General features: G+C 38.7%; 1 protein-coding gene across 4 annotated transcripts in view; it reads right to left on the reverse strand.

The window, feature by feature from the left end:
- Positions 1-14,780, reverse strand: part of Map2k4 (mitogen-activated protein kinase kinase 4) — a 107,323-nt gene that overhangs the window by 81,773 nt on the left and 10,770 nt on the right. For 2 of the 4 annotated variants that reach the window (XM_021212278.2, XM_021212274.1), the window contains exon 2: positions 13,062-13,094. The exons of the other annotated variants lie outside the window; for them this stretch is intronic. Coding sequence is in view for 1 of the 2 variants with exons in the window: in XM_021212274.1 (XP_021067933.1) it covers positions 13,062-13,094 (33 nt within the window). In the remaining variant the exon portion in view is untranslated. The remainder of the gene's footprint in view (positions 1-13,061; positions 13,095-14,780) is intronic. 4 annotated transcript variants of the gene reach the window in all.

A 14,780-nucleotide genomic window follows, 5' to 3' on the forward strand; every position in this document is an offset into this window, starting at 1 on the left:
AAAAAAAAAAAAAAAAAGAAAGAAAGAAATGTTAGTGTCTTGCTCGTGTATGCATAGACTAGTGTCTGTCCTTTCCAAAAATTGCTCTAGGCACCACCCCTGCTGAAAAAACAATGACTAACTTTTTTCTTCTCATCATGACTCTAGAATATAAGAACATTTGTTAATACTAAAAAAAATTAAACCGTGCCTGGCCTACCAGCTGGCCTAGGCAGTTTGGCAGCCCCAGCCCCTGCCCCAAGACCTCACTCTCAAGAGTTTTGTTGTTCAATCTGTCTCAAGAGAATGTCCTACACTATCTAAAATGAGCTTTTACTCCTCCTATAATGTTCTCCTCAAAGTTTTGATAAGAAAGGCATTGAAGAGTGTAGCGCCATTAAGGTTACAAAAAAATCATGAGTCTGAAAATTGGAGATCCAGAAGGAATCAGAAAGAGGGGAAGGGAATATGATTAAAATATATTAAGTGCATTATACAGATATATGAAATTCTCAAAAATGAAAAATATATTGTAAAAGATCCACTGATTCTGAAGATCCAGATTTACACAAGTGGATCCACAGAGGCATAGAAATGCCCTTCTCTGTAATTCTGAGCAATTACTGAGAACTCTGAAGATAAAGGGAAACAATAGCCATCCTTACTTAGCTTAAGCGAGAGGATAAAGAACCCTAAATAGCCTCCCTAAACTAACTGCTCAAGCAACACAAGCCTTTAACATCATGTTCACAATTAGCTTCACCTACCTTACCATTTGGCTTTCCTCAAAGACCCCAATGCAGAAGCTCCCAATGGTGAGAGTGTCCTACTCATGTACTGAATCTACAGTCCCAGTCATCCAGGCAACTGAAAACAGCTCTCACCCACCTTCTACAGATGAGGAAAACACTTCTCCTCATGGTTCATTAAGAACCAGCATTATGTAGAGTTTCAAAACCACCAAGACTGCTGGATGGCTAAAGTGCTCGCTGCACAGGCATGAGGCCCTGAGCTGAGATCGCCAGCACTCACAGAAAGGTGCAGAGCTGTCATCCTACAGCCCCAGGATTCCTGGGCTCACTGGCTTAGCCAACTAGTGAGTTCCAGGTTCAGTGAGAAATCCTGTCTCAAACCTGAGGGAAAGAGCAAATGAGGAGCACATCTGACATCAACTCTAGCCTCTGCAAATGGACACAAGGGGTGTGAAGCTACACAGATGTGTACAGACATCATTACCATCAAGTTTTTCCTCATAGAGACTATGCTCACACTGGTCCACCTTGCCTCCCTTTGACCCCTCAAGAGGTTGTTCTGTGATTCAACTGTAAACACTCTTAATTTTTAACTGTCTTGATTTACCTCTGAAATCTGCAAATATGCTATACAAGATAAGTACCTAAAACAAAGGAGTGTTACCAAGCATTTACTGGATTCAAATTATATTATTTTACTTGCTGATATCTCAATGTCCTCCAATTCAACCTAACAGGCTTAGTTTTTCTCACTACATCATAAGAAAGAAAACTCTATTATCTATATGATCAGAATTGGACAATATAAATTCCATCTCTAAAGGCTATTTACAATTTATAAAACATCAGCAAACCCATATATCTTTAACACTACTCATTTCAAAAACTGGGAAAGTCATGGTTAAAATCATACCTATTACAGTTTAGAGTTGAGGTCTTCAATGCCTTTAGGGGCATGTGTGGCTTTAACCAGGAGAACACAGCAGAAGGGTTGTTATTACTTTCGAGTTGAACTAGTCTGAGTCTAAATGAAGTATCTCTGCCCACAGGGATGTGGGTTCCAGGCAAGCTGTCCACATAAGAGACTTTCTAAATGAATGCATGCTGAATTTCCTTCTCTCTGCCGCCTGTCTGAAAAGAAGTGAAGAATTTTCTCTGCCACATTCTCCCACTGTCATGATAACTGGCCTGTCCGAAAGCAAAGAGTCAAGCCACCAAGGGCTGAACCATCTTAAACCAGGAGCCAAAATCAATCTTTTCTCCCTTTATTCTTGTTTCTCTCCAGCCATAGCAGTAAGAAGAGTAAAACAAATGAGAACCTTTACTCCCACCATGAATGAACAGATCCTGGTGTCAATATTAGCAAAAGAATGCAGCAGTAGGCACCCTCTTTATTCTTGTCCAATCTGCCATTATCTGAGGAATGAAGTTCCCACCATATTCATTAGCTCACGTGTCCCAGCACTTGGTATTATGCCAGACATATTAACCTTCGGCACACTGTCACCATGTAAGTGTAAACTGGTTCAAACAGCAGCATGTAGCAAACATCTCAAAATATCCTTGACTAACCTATCGCTTATTTCTACAAATTTATGCTAAAGATATTATAAATTATGCAAACAAATTGTTCAAAGCAGTGATAGTTATACTGCATTACGTATAAAAAACTGTGGCAAATCCATAACTGAAATATTGTATTATTGTAAAAAAAAAAAAACAATTAAAAAAACTATTGAGCCAACAAGAGAGACACTTGCTATTGAGCCTGATAGAACTAGTTTAGTTTAATTCTCAGAAACCACATGGTGGAAAGAGAGACCCCTCTAACCTCCACATGCTCACTATGGGATCCACTGGTATATGGATGTGCATGTATACACACACTCACTCACACACACCACTCTCCAAAATGTCACAACAATTGAAGGTGCTAGAATTATAAATTCTCCCCCTTTTTAACTATTCTACTTCAGAAGGCTGAGAGGATGGCTTGGCAAAATGGCACACACTTGTATCCCTGCACCAGGGAGGAAGAGAGAAGATGATGCTTGCTAGCCAGATAGCCTGGCCTACTTAGCTCCAGATCAATGAGAACCTCTGGCTTAAGAAAGGAAGTAGATCCGAGTTCGAGGCCAGCCTGATCTACAGAGTGAGTTCCAGGACAGCCAGGGCTATACAGAGAAACACTATCTCGAAAAACCAAAAAAAAAAAAGGGAAGTAGATGGGACCTGGGAACAAAACCTGAAGCTGACTTCCAGCCTCCACATGCACAAGTAAACACATGGACAAATACATCTACACACATACATATCAAAATCTTGTTTCATTTTTCTATATGCAGCACTTATTGTTTCTGTTTTAAATTACAATGTCCTTGTCACTTATTCCAAATCTCTCTAAAAAAATTGTCAGTTTTCTACACTCAGTCATACTGAAGCCTAGAGAACAAGATGGGCTTTTAGAGTCCTTAAAAATAGAAACATACACATTTTCATATAATTGCTAGAACAACCTGAATATTCATGCTTTTTTGTTTGTCATATTTCATAGTGTGTCTCTGGTTACACTATAATCATTAATGTAACAGAAACATGTCACCCAACACTAACTGTCAGCCCTAAGGCCAAGCAGGAATGGTTTGTAGCACTGGGGATCAAACCTAGAGCTTTGCATAATGGAAAGAGAGGGCTATACCAAAGAACTATAGATATCTCCTCATAGAAAACTTGTAGTCACATAACTCTTCAGAATGAACACTTAGCACCTTAACCACATTTCTATCAGGACTTTTTCGATCAAAAAAAAAAACTGTATGTGCCATGACTGGATGAAAATATTTGTTCAATGCAATAAAGAAAAAGCAGAATGTTCCTGGCTAAAGCACACTGGCCTGCAGCTCCACTGAGTCCAGGTAACAGGGCTAAGACCTGCACACAGCTGGCAGGTAAAATATTCACAGCAGCATGTAAGCTGAGAAGCCACCAAAACCCACCAGCTCTGACTTTTTCCTCCTTAGGATGTTTGCTTAGTATAATATTATTAACCATATAAGAAAGTCAGATTCTTGTCAAAAGTGAATGTGATCCACTTTATTTATTTACCCAATTACCACAGGGATTCCCACCAGTCATTAAGTAATTAACTCTTCTGGACTTCCCAATTCTACATGAACTTCATTAGCAAACAGACTAAGATAAAGCAAGCTTTACAATGTAGACAATTTCACAGTTAAAGCAACATTTTCTCAAGGAAAGAAAACATAGACTAATTAAATTAAAAATCTAACAGTGTTATTACCAAGGCAAAAGAGAGGGGGGAAAGGAGTGGGCTCAATTGTACAAACTTAGTATATTGTGTTATGTACAAACAGTTACCACAGTATTGTTCTAGCTAGCTCCTTCCACAATGCAAATAGCTTCTTCTGACCCTTATTCAATGCCTCCTGTCTCAGTCACTGTTCTATTTCTGTGGAAAGATATCACAGCCAAGGCAAAAGAAAGCAAGCATTGGGGGCTTGCTGGCAGTTTCAGAGGTTTAGTCCATTATCACTAAGACGAGTGCAGGGCAGCACATATGTCCTTGGGGCGGTAACTGATAATTACATCCTGATAAGATAAATAGATATAGACAGATAGACAACAGACAGACAGACAGAGAAAGAGACAGACTCTGACTAGGCCTGGCATGAACTCCTGAAACCTTAAAACTCACCTCCCAGTGACATATTTCCTCCAGCAAGACAACACCTTTTAGTCCTTCTCAACTAGTGTTTCTCTCTGATAACCAAACAGAAACATATTGGCCTATAGAGGCCATTTTTATTCAAATCACTATATCTTCCAAATTTAAAAGATGTAAATAAGACTTTCATTTCTTAGTGGACACAATTGAGCACTATTTGTTGCCCATAAATGCATTCTAGGAATTGGTGTTTTTGAAAAGGTTAGACTACATTAAAAATAGCAGGGGTAAATGGCACTCTTTTTTTTATTATTATTATTATTTTCTTTATTTACATTTCAAATGCTATCCCGAAAGTTCCCTATAACCCCCTTCCGCCCCTGCTCCCCTACCCACCCACTCCCACTACTTGGCCCAGGCCTTCCCCTGTGCTGGGTCATATAAAGTTTACAAGACCAAGGGGCCTCTCTTCCCAATGATGGCCGATTAGGCCATCTTCTGCTACATATGCAGCTAAGAGACACAATCTCAGGGGGTACTGGTTAGTTCATATTGTTGTTCCACCTACAGGGTTGCAGCCCCCTTCAGCTCCTTGGGTACTTTCTCTAGCTCCTCCATTGGGGACCCTGTGTTCCATCCAATAGCTGACTGTGAGCATCCACTTGTGTGTTTGTCAGGCACTGGCATAGCCTCACAAGAGGCCGCTATATCAGGGTCCCTTCAGCAGAATCTTGCTGGCATGTGCATTAGTATCTGGTTTGGTGGCTGATGATGGGATGGATCCCTGGATGGGGTAGTCTCTGGATAGTTCATCCTTTCATCTTAGCTCTAAATTTTGTCTCTGTCTGCTTGTGGACGTTGTACATCGTGGTGCGGAGCCTAGTGTGCACCACGATGTACAACGTCCACAAGCAGCTGCTTGTGGACGTTGTACATCGTGGTGCGGAGCCTAGTGCGCACCACGATGTACAACGTCCACAAGCAGTATTCTAAGGAGGTATGAAGTATCCACACGATGGTCTTCCTTCTTGGTTTTCTTGTGTTTTGCAAAATGTATCTTGGGTATTCTAAGTTTCTGGGCTAATATCCACTTATCAGTGAGTGCATATCTAGTGACTTCTTTTGTAATTGGGTTGGATGATATCCTCCAGATACATCCATTTGCCCAAGAATTTCCTAAATTCATTGTTTTTAATAGCTGAGAAGTACTCCATTGTGTAAATGTACCACATTTTCTGTATCCATTCCTCTATTGAGGGACATCTGGGTTCTTTCCAGCTTCTGGCTATTATAAATAAGGCTGCTATGAACATAGTGGAGCATGTGTCCTTATTACCAGTTGGAAGATCTTCTGGGTATATGCCCAGAAAAGGTATTGCTGGGTCCTCCGGTAGTACTATGTCCAATTTTTCTGAGGAACCTCCAGACTGATTTCCAGAGTGGTTGTACAAGCTTGCAATCCAACCAGCAATGGAGGAGTGTTCCTCTTTCTCCACAACCTCACCAGCATCTGCTGTCACCTGAATTTTTAATCTTAGCAATTCTGACTGGAGTGAGATGGAATCTCAGGGTTGTTTTGATTTGCATTTCCCTGATGACTAAGGATGTTGAACATTTTTTCAGGTGTTTCTCAGCCATTCGGTATTCCTCAGTTGAGAAGAGGACACACTACACCCGACATGTTCCACGTGCACAGTACACAAGGAGACCCTGACTGACATGCTTCTTTTTGTCACATATCCCCTGAAGACCAAAGAAGGAAAAGCAAAAGATTAAGGCAGTTTTAGAACACTGTAGGGGACACACTTTATACTTCAAAGTCAGCATGCTGCTCAGAGTATTAAGAAAGAGAAGACTAACAGTGTTACTGTTGAACAGTTAATGACACCTGCTGGGCACTAGGAAAGGAGAAAAGAAGAAAACTGAAAAGTCTAGTCTCTTGAATCAAAAGAACCAGTCTTGTACATGCACTGTTCAACTTGTTCCAATAATGTCTTTTCACTTTATGTGACTTTTGATTTGATTTAGGAACTAAAAGGTTTTTGGGTTGGGTTTTTTGTTTGTTTGTTTTGTTTTGTTGCTTTGTTTTGTTTTTAAATTAGGGGACAGAACACCTGATCAAGGAGCAGGCCAGGGTAGTGAGACTGTCTCAATATACATAATTATCATCATCATCATCAATGACTTCCTTCTTCTTCATCATCATCATCTACTCTATCATGTATTCTTTTTTTGTTTTGGTTTGGTTTGGTTTGGTTTTTTGAGACAGGGTTTCTCTGTGTAGCCCTGGCTGTCCTGGAACTCACTCTTTAGACCAGGCTGGCCTCGAACTCAGAAATCCACCTGCCTCTGCCTACCCAGTGCTGGGATTAAAGGCGTGCGCCACCACGCCCGGCTTCATGTACTCTTTCTATCACCATCATCATCTACTCTTTCTAGCACATTCCTGTGTATGCATGTTCACTTTCTAAAAATATATGGTTCTTCAAAGGAAACTCTAGTTTTATTTCAGCTTCAAAGTCTCCAGAACTCAGACAGTTACAGACAGGCTCAATCATGCAGAGAGTACTGTTATGAGGGCCTCTCTAAAGGAGAGATATACTTGTCTACTCTTAGTCCTTACTTCTGGTAATATCTGCTTGGGAGTCAAACCGGATAAGAAGATCAATACCAAGACGACAGTTTCTGGTGGGACAGCCTACCTCCTTGGAAATGGTTGTCTGAATTTGGAAAACACTCAGAAAACCGTGTAGTAAGAATTCTAGCATTTACCACACCTTATTTAAAAACCCCATCCTCCATTTGTAAGCAAACATGAAAGCTCTAACTAGAAATGCAGCTGAGACAGGCCTCTAGAACATCACTTCTATTCTCATCCATCCAGCCACACAAGCTCTTACAGACACCTAGTAATATCAACTGGCACATAAAGGAAAACTCTGTGAGAGAATCCCACTTAAACACTTTTCTTCTTCAAAAATAGCATAGACTTAAATGGAATGACCATTAGAAATGTTCCTTCTAGCAACAAAAATAATTTTTAGGGAGAGTTCATGTTCTAACAACTTCCAATGTCACAGATAATTAGGCAACATCTCTGTGATAGCATATTACAGAGGGAACAAAGAGACTTCACTCTGCCCACACACCACAAATTCTTTGCTGCTGCTTTGTTCCAAGGAGGACTGTACACTGACATCTTATCATGGTTCCCAGACAACATGATAAATATACTGGGGATCAGCCTCTATAGCTCATGAGCCAACTCTACAAAAATCTCTTGTCAACTAACTTCATCATCTATATCAATGTAAATAATCTATGCTAATCCTCAAAAGCAGTAAATGTGTTCATTTTGTTTCCTAAGAAAAGCTCATCAGAGGACAACAATTTCTAAATGATAAAAGTTTAGTCATTAGCTGCAAGATTTTTACTACAAAAAATACAAATTTAGAAATGTAATCAGCCAGAGCCAGAGAGAGGAATCTGCAGTTAAGAGCACTTACTGCTCTTACATAGGACTACACTTCAGTTCCTAGCACCCAGTACCTACCCATATCAGGCAACTCAGAGTCACCTTTAACTCCAGTTCCAGGGGCTCCAACACCCTCTTCTGGCCTACAGACTCCTTCATGCATATGGTACACAGACAAGTAGGTATATATACATATACATACACATAAAACAAAATAAAAATAAATATTTTTTAAAGCAATGAGTTTTTAAGCCTTTAATTTATTTAAAACATGAAGAACTGGCCCTCCCCTCTACTACTTTTCCCTGGTTCTCTATATCCCATCAATAAAACCAAAACAACACCTTTTACAAACACTCTAATCAGGTCAGAAAACTATGAAGACTGAAAAGACTCAGGAAACATGCTCCCTTTGGTTTTACTACTGTCTTTTTTGTTAGTACCAATTTAAAAACAGTAAGAGATAATTACTGTAGAAGAAGGCTCCACAATTAAAGGTATAAAGGTGCAGCATGTTTGTAATCCCAGTACTCAGAAGCTGAGGCAGGGGGATCATAACTTTGAGTTCAGGGAAAATGAAAGGGAAAGGGAGAAAAAGGGAGAAAAGGGGAGAAAAGGGGAGAAAGGGAGAAAGGGAGAAAGGGAAAAAAAGGGAAAAAAGAGAAAAAAGGGAAAAAAAGGGAAAAAAGGGAAAAAAGGGAAAAAAAGGGAAAAGGGGGAAAAGGGGAAAAGGGGAAAAGGGAAAAAGGGAAAAAAGGGAAAAAGGGGAAAAGGGAAAAAGGGAAAAAGGGAAAAGGGAAAAGGGAAGGTAAAGGGGAAGGAAAAGGGGAAGGAAAGGGGAAGGAAAAGGGAAAGGGAAAGGGGAAAGGGAAAGAAAAAGGAAAAAGGAAAGGAAAAGGGAAAGGGAAAGGGAAAAGGGAAGGAAAAGGGGAAGGAAAGGGGAAAGAAAAGGGAAGGGAAAAGGGAAGGGAAAAGGAAAGGGAAAAGGAAAGGGAAGGGAAGGGAAGGAAAAGGAAAAGGAAAAGGGAAAGGAAAAAGAAAAAAGAAAATACAGTAAGAAGAATCAGCCACTAGAATGCCTCTCTCCTACACATAAACCTTTCCCCAATACATCAATATGTAGTGTCACCAAAAATGACTACCAATGTAGTCTAATTTCACTTAATACCACAGGACAACAGTCACCTCTGTAGCACATAGGTTTCTACGTAACAGTTTGGTTGGAAACCAAGAGCACTGAACAGGTTCGTAATTCCAGCATCAGAAGCCTGAAATGAAAAGGGTGGTTGCAAAACCCCAAGGCCAGCTTGAGCTATAAGCAGTCTGGGTTATGGGTGGAGACATAAGTAGTAGGAGAGGTAATGTTCTATTGCTATGCAAACATTCTCAAGCAAAACACTCTTAAAAGACACAAGAAATTTTTTAAAGCAAACTGAAGTGTAAAAGGCAAAATTACCAAAATAATACTGCCAAATTTTCCTTAGAGACCAAGAAGTCTTCTGTTATGGGCTGATATGAAATAAAAACTAAATTATTGGGACAGCCTCCTAAATGCTCTTGATGTGATTGACACAGAATTTCAGGTATTTCCAGAGAAAAACCCTATGTCCAGGGATCTGTGACAGATATCACTCTGATCCTCTACCCACCCCAAAGTCAACTGGTTGACAGACCTTAGGCAAGCTTGATTTCTGTGGAAAAAAAAACAAAACACAAAAAAAACAAAACAAAACAAAACTTTTTCAAGAACATATTTTAAGTAAACTTTTGCCTTCATTCCCGAGACTTGGTTTTATAAAGCCAGCAGATCATACTGTGAGGTTCATCTACTAAAGACAATAAATGCATTCAAACTTTGTCCTAAGTTTTAGAAGCATATTTACATGAGCAATGGCAGTCTCTTAACATGATTAACCAGTAGGCTCTAACTGAAGTTCAGTCTTGGAAATGCAGAAACTATACATCTAGAACTAGTAAAGGTATTTCTCCTTCAAGTAATTTTAAATGCAATGATCCAACAGTATTTGCAGAAATGTAACAGTTATCATAAATTATTTTTATTGTCTAAATAAATATATCATCTTAAATATTTATAAAATAAAAAAATCAGACATGCACAGACTGTAATTTACTTAAAAAACATGAGGTATAAAGTGACTATTCAGACTCTACCAAAATTTGGACCCCAAATTAAAAGTGGAATCTCATACTACCTGTAAACACACATATACACATTTCCAGTAAGCTTTCACTAACATAAAACAGGCAACAATAACAACAATAGGTTTGAATCGTGATGTAGAAACATAAAGAACAAAAATTGTGCATGTCAAATAATGGGACATTAATATCTCAGAGCTTCCATTAGTCATGGTCATGTTAGAACACAACAGTCCTGGTTGTGATGGAGGATTGGGTATTGCTGCTCACCTGCACCTTTAAAATGCCTAATTTTCTGCTCTTTGCTACATCCTGTCCTACAACTACTGTGTGGTATATACAGTGTTAATGAAATAAACGTTTCCCTAACTCTGAAACATCCTTTGGCACTTCTGGAAAAGTATGAATCAACAGAAAACCTACTCAATTGACGTTTTCAAATTCTTAATTTTTTAAGAAATGGTGATCACTTTAACAAACAATGTTTGTATTCTAAAGCAAACTAGAAGATGGATGCAAACATTAGAATTTGCACTTTAAATGTTTTATTTTGTAAAATAACAGGAAAAGGTGTTAAGATACAAGTTTATCCTTATCCTAAAATATAAGCAATGATCTGTACAAAAGCGAATACTGCTGGGTGAAGGCTGGTCGCCCCAACTCTCTTACTCCCCCTCCTTTCCCTGATATGTGCATTTTTTTGTCCTGAATCCTCCAGAGTCAGTCAACACAGACAGCTCTATTTAACTCTGAAATAGGTTAGGCCCAGAGCAGGATCCCTGAGCCTCCAGCTCTCAACAGAAAGCAGCAACTGCAAGGGGCATAGTGGAACGTACCTACAATCCCAACAATTCAGAAGGATGAGGCAGGAAGACCACTTGAGCATCAAGTTCAAAGCCAACTTTGCAAGGAAGTGAGACCCTGCCTCTGATCTCAAGAAAAAACAAGAGAGCAAGCAAGCAAGCAGTGACTATGAGACACACAGCATCCTTAGTCCTATTTGTTCTTGAAGTCAGCAGAAACAAAGGCGTTCTGGACACATCAGCTCCTGCAACCATTCTCACCTGGGCTTCAATTTCTAAGCAGTCTGCACATAGCATCAGTGTTAGATATTGATAATCAGTGGGGAGTCAACTCTGCCCACTACACTGTGAGGCCACAAGGGCAGGTGCCTCTTTTTATTAATTTCTGTACAGGAATCTCACTCACTATACAGTTCTTAGTGTCAATGTGTACCTCATGAAGAAGTAAATATAATGGTATTGAATCTCAAAAGGTAGAAATTAAAACAAGTGGAAAAGATAAAGGGGGAGTTGGGGGAAGGCAGGAGAAAGCAGGGAATTAGGTAAGCAGGAGTCGGAAAAGGTGAGTGTACAAGTGTGCCTGCATGTGCCCTCCGCACATTCAGTTAAGCTCCCATAGGTTCAGGGCCTCAGCCTCTCTTATTGGAATCACCAGAAACAGTGGAGAATGCAGACTGCAGCAACAGGAGAGGGTGGAGCCACTCAGAGCCCCAAGTACTGCTAACCTACCTTAAGAGCTCTTTACAGTACTGCACACATTAGAGTTAAGCCAAATGTGTGTCTCTTGTTTTATACACACAGCAGAACTAAAGGCAAAGAAAACAGTGAATACAATAATAAATTCTAATTACATCAGCCTTAATACATGTAATAAGAGCTTTTAATTGCTAAGTATTAAATAAATGTTAGTTAAAATGTAAATGGAAACTAAAACTTACTGGAGTGTATTAGGATGTCAAGATAGCATAAAATAAAAACTACAAGTTCATACTTTTAAAATTGTACATTCATTATGGGTAGGGATTCATTTACACTTTGGGTTTAGTACTTAAGCTAACAGGAAGATAATGAAGTGTCTACTAAAAAACTTTTATACTAGTATATTGCTGGCTCATCTCTATCATATAGCACATATTCACATCCTGGGTAACCCATTCAAGAAATAAACTTGTGTTCAATGCATCACAAAGAAAATGTTCACAATATCCAGCCAATAAAAATTAAGCTTTCTGAACTCTCTCCCCAAACAAAGAAGCTTTAATATATCAGAAATAGTTTAAACTTTCCCTATAAACTAATGTATTAAGAATGATATACATTGAGCGGTCGTCATTATTCTCAGACACAAAGAAGCAGAAGATAAAAATCATTTTGTAATGTCTTCCTGTAAACTAGAGCAATCTCCCTCAGATGAGACTTAAAAAACAAACAAAAACAAAAAAACTGTATTTTATAATGTTTAAAATTCAAAATGTATTTTATTTTAACTTTATAAATACTGTCTTTTTATTTTTAAAACTCTGTTCTATATTCTATGAATCAAAACATCTACATTGATTGATTGATTGATTGATTGACTGATTGACTGACTGACTGTGGTGGTGGTGCTGGGACTCAAACCCAGTGACTGGCACTTACATGGCCAAAGAGCTAAGCCATATCCTAATATCCTAATACACTCAGTAAGTTTTAGTTTTCATTTACATTTTAACATAACATTTGCATAACACTTAGTAAATAAAAGCTCTTATTACATATTTTAAGGCTGAGAGGACAGCGGTGGGTTGGAATAAGATGGAGACATGACTACAACAAGACTTGTTTTAAAGAGAAAAAAGTAAACATTAAATATTTTCAAATAAAAGCATAATCTTTGCATGCAGTATGGGCTTTCTGTTCTATAATCTTAAAGGTGAACTTTCAACTTGTGATTTAAATTACAATTAAATCTGAATAGCTTCTTTTTCTGGGCCCATATGCATCTGAATGTCTATACACATTTTTTTTTCCTATTTGAATTTCAAGTAAAAAACAAAAACAATTTATAGTCAAGAATGTAACTAAGGGTGGGAGGGAACAGAATGAAAAATGGAAGCTCTTTCAGTGCAAAATCCCCATGGTCTGTTAGTTGAAACAACAGTGGACACATTCCCAATACCAAGATGGATATGAGAAAAAAGTAACAGAATATCAAAATTTTAGCTTACTTTGTGCCTTTTCACAGAAGTTTATCTGAAAGCCTAAAGTAAAAGAGATAAGTTGCAGTTCATTTGCTGTAAATCAAACAAATCAGAACATGACATTGCATCTTTATATTACACTATGAATAAAACTAATGCAAGAGCAGCTCAAACCACTTTCCCCACCACACTAACCAGGACGGCAGAGAGCTCTGTCAGATACACTGCATTGCATTCACAGTTTAAATCATCTTATACCATCTTAGTCGTTATTTTTCCCACATATTCAATAGAAAGTTTTAAAGGTGTTTCATCAATTTTTGAGTGTTCTCAACCTACAAATCCAGAATATATTACAAGTTATTTCACTAGCTAACACTGATTTAGAATTCAACAAGCTAATTATTATCTATGACTAAGAAATTTTAGTAATTGACAAGCTATTAAAACTTAAAACACATAAAACAAAATTTTCTAGACAATCTGCTAACTTCAAATGTTAAGAGTAAAATTACTAAACAAAAGGCAAAAGTCTTCTATAGTAGGTGGGGTGGAGGAAGTGTGGAGTCCTTGCTGGTATAATGATGTGCTTTGTAATTTCAGGACTCAGGAGGGCAGAGGTGGAAGAATTAGTTTGAGGCCAACCTGGCCTGTACAGTAAGTAGGACCTTATCCCCTCCCCTAAAAAAGGTGTCCTTAGAAATGCTATGAGAGAGGGGCTTTAGAAATTACAGAAAGAAAAGCTGTGAACTCTCCTATAAACCTGTCTCCAGGTCTCATAGGATCTGGTTATAACCTAGGTACGTACTGCATCCATGCATCATTATCTGTCAGATGCCCCAGTATAGCCAATCTCTTAAACAGTAAAGCAGCTGCAACCCCAGTACTCTAGGGCAAGGCAGGGGATTACAAGTTTGAAGGCAGCTAAAGTCACATAGCAAGAACCTACTTCAAAAATCAAAGTGAAGTCCACTGCCTTTGCAAAACATTCTTTATCTACTATTTTACTGACTCTGTCACGTGGTTTTCTTAGAAATCTTCCTAAACTTAGATGTATTATGGCTTTGGGAAATAAAATGGGAAGAGGGTTAGTTGTTTATAGAAATTCAATTAAAACATGTTTTTTAAAAAAGGTAAAGAGCCAAATCTAAAGGAAGAAAAGTTTAGTCTTTCATATCCAGTAGCCAAAATCCTTAAGACTCTAAGAAGATAGTTACATCTTTACATTTACAATGCATAAAGGCTTGAAAACCCACTTATGAAGTTACATAGTTACTTTTACACAACTAAGTAACCCATTGCTAACCATTTAATTTCCCAAATGACAACCAAAAAGGAAACAGAAATGGAAACTTCATGGTTACAAAGTCCTGGGAAACCTGGGCAGCAGAGCACTTAAGAGGCAAACTCTACAGGAAGGGTGATGTACCATCAGCCATGCAGCAGAAACAGAATACAGGAAGAAAACTAGATATGCATGCTCTTTAGGCTGGAGCATCGAAAAGCCAGCCAGCCTCCTAGCAGTCAAATAAGCAGAGTACAAGTCAGGAGGAAAGCACTCCCTGGATGCAGCACAGAAACACCCCAATCACCACTGCAGAGAGACTGAGAAACAACAATGTAAGACAACAGTTAACTTTCTCTTCAAAGCAAATGGCTGCTACAGGAAGGACAAAAAAAAGGAGGAGGAGGTTGTGGTGGTGCTGGAGGTGGAAGAGGTGGAAGAGGAGGAGGAGGAGGAGGAGG

Source organism: Mus pahari, chromosome 14 (genome assembly GCF_900095145.1).
Source record: "Mus pahari chromosome 14, PAHARI_EIJ_v1.1, whole genome shotgun sequence".
Lineage (NCBI taxonomy): Eukaryota > Metazoa > Chordata > Mammalia > Rodentia > Muridae > Mus > Mus pahari.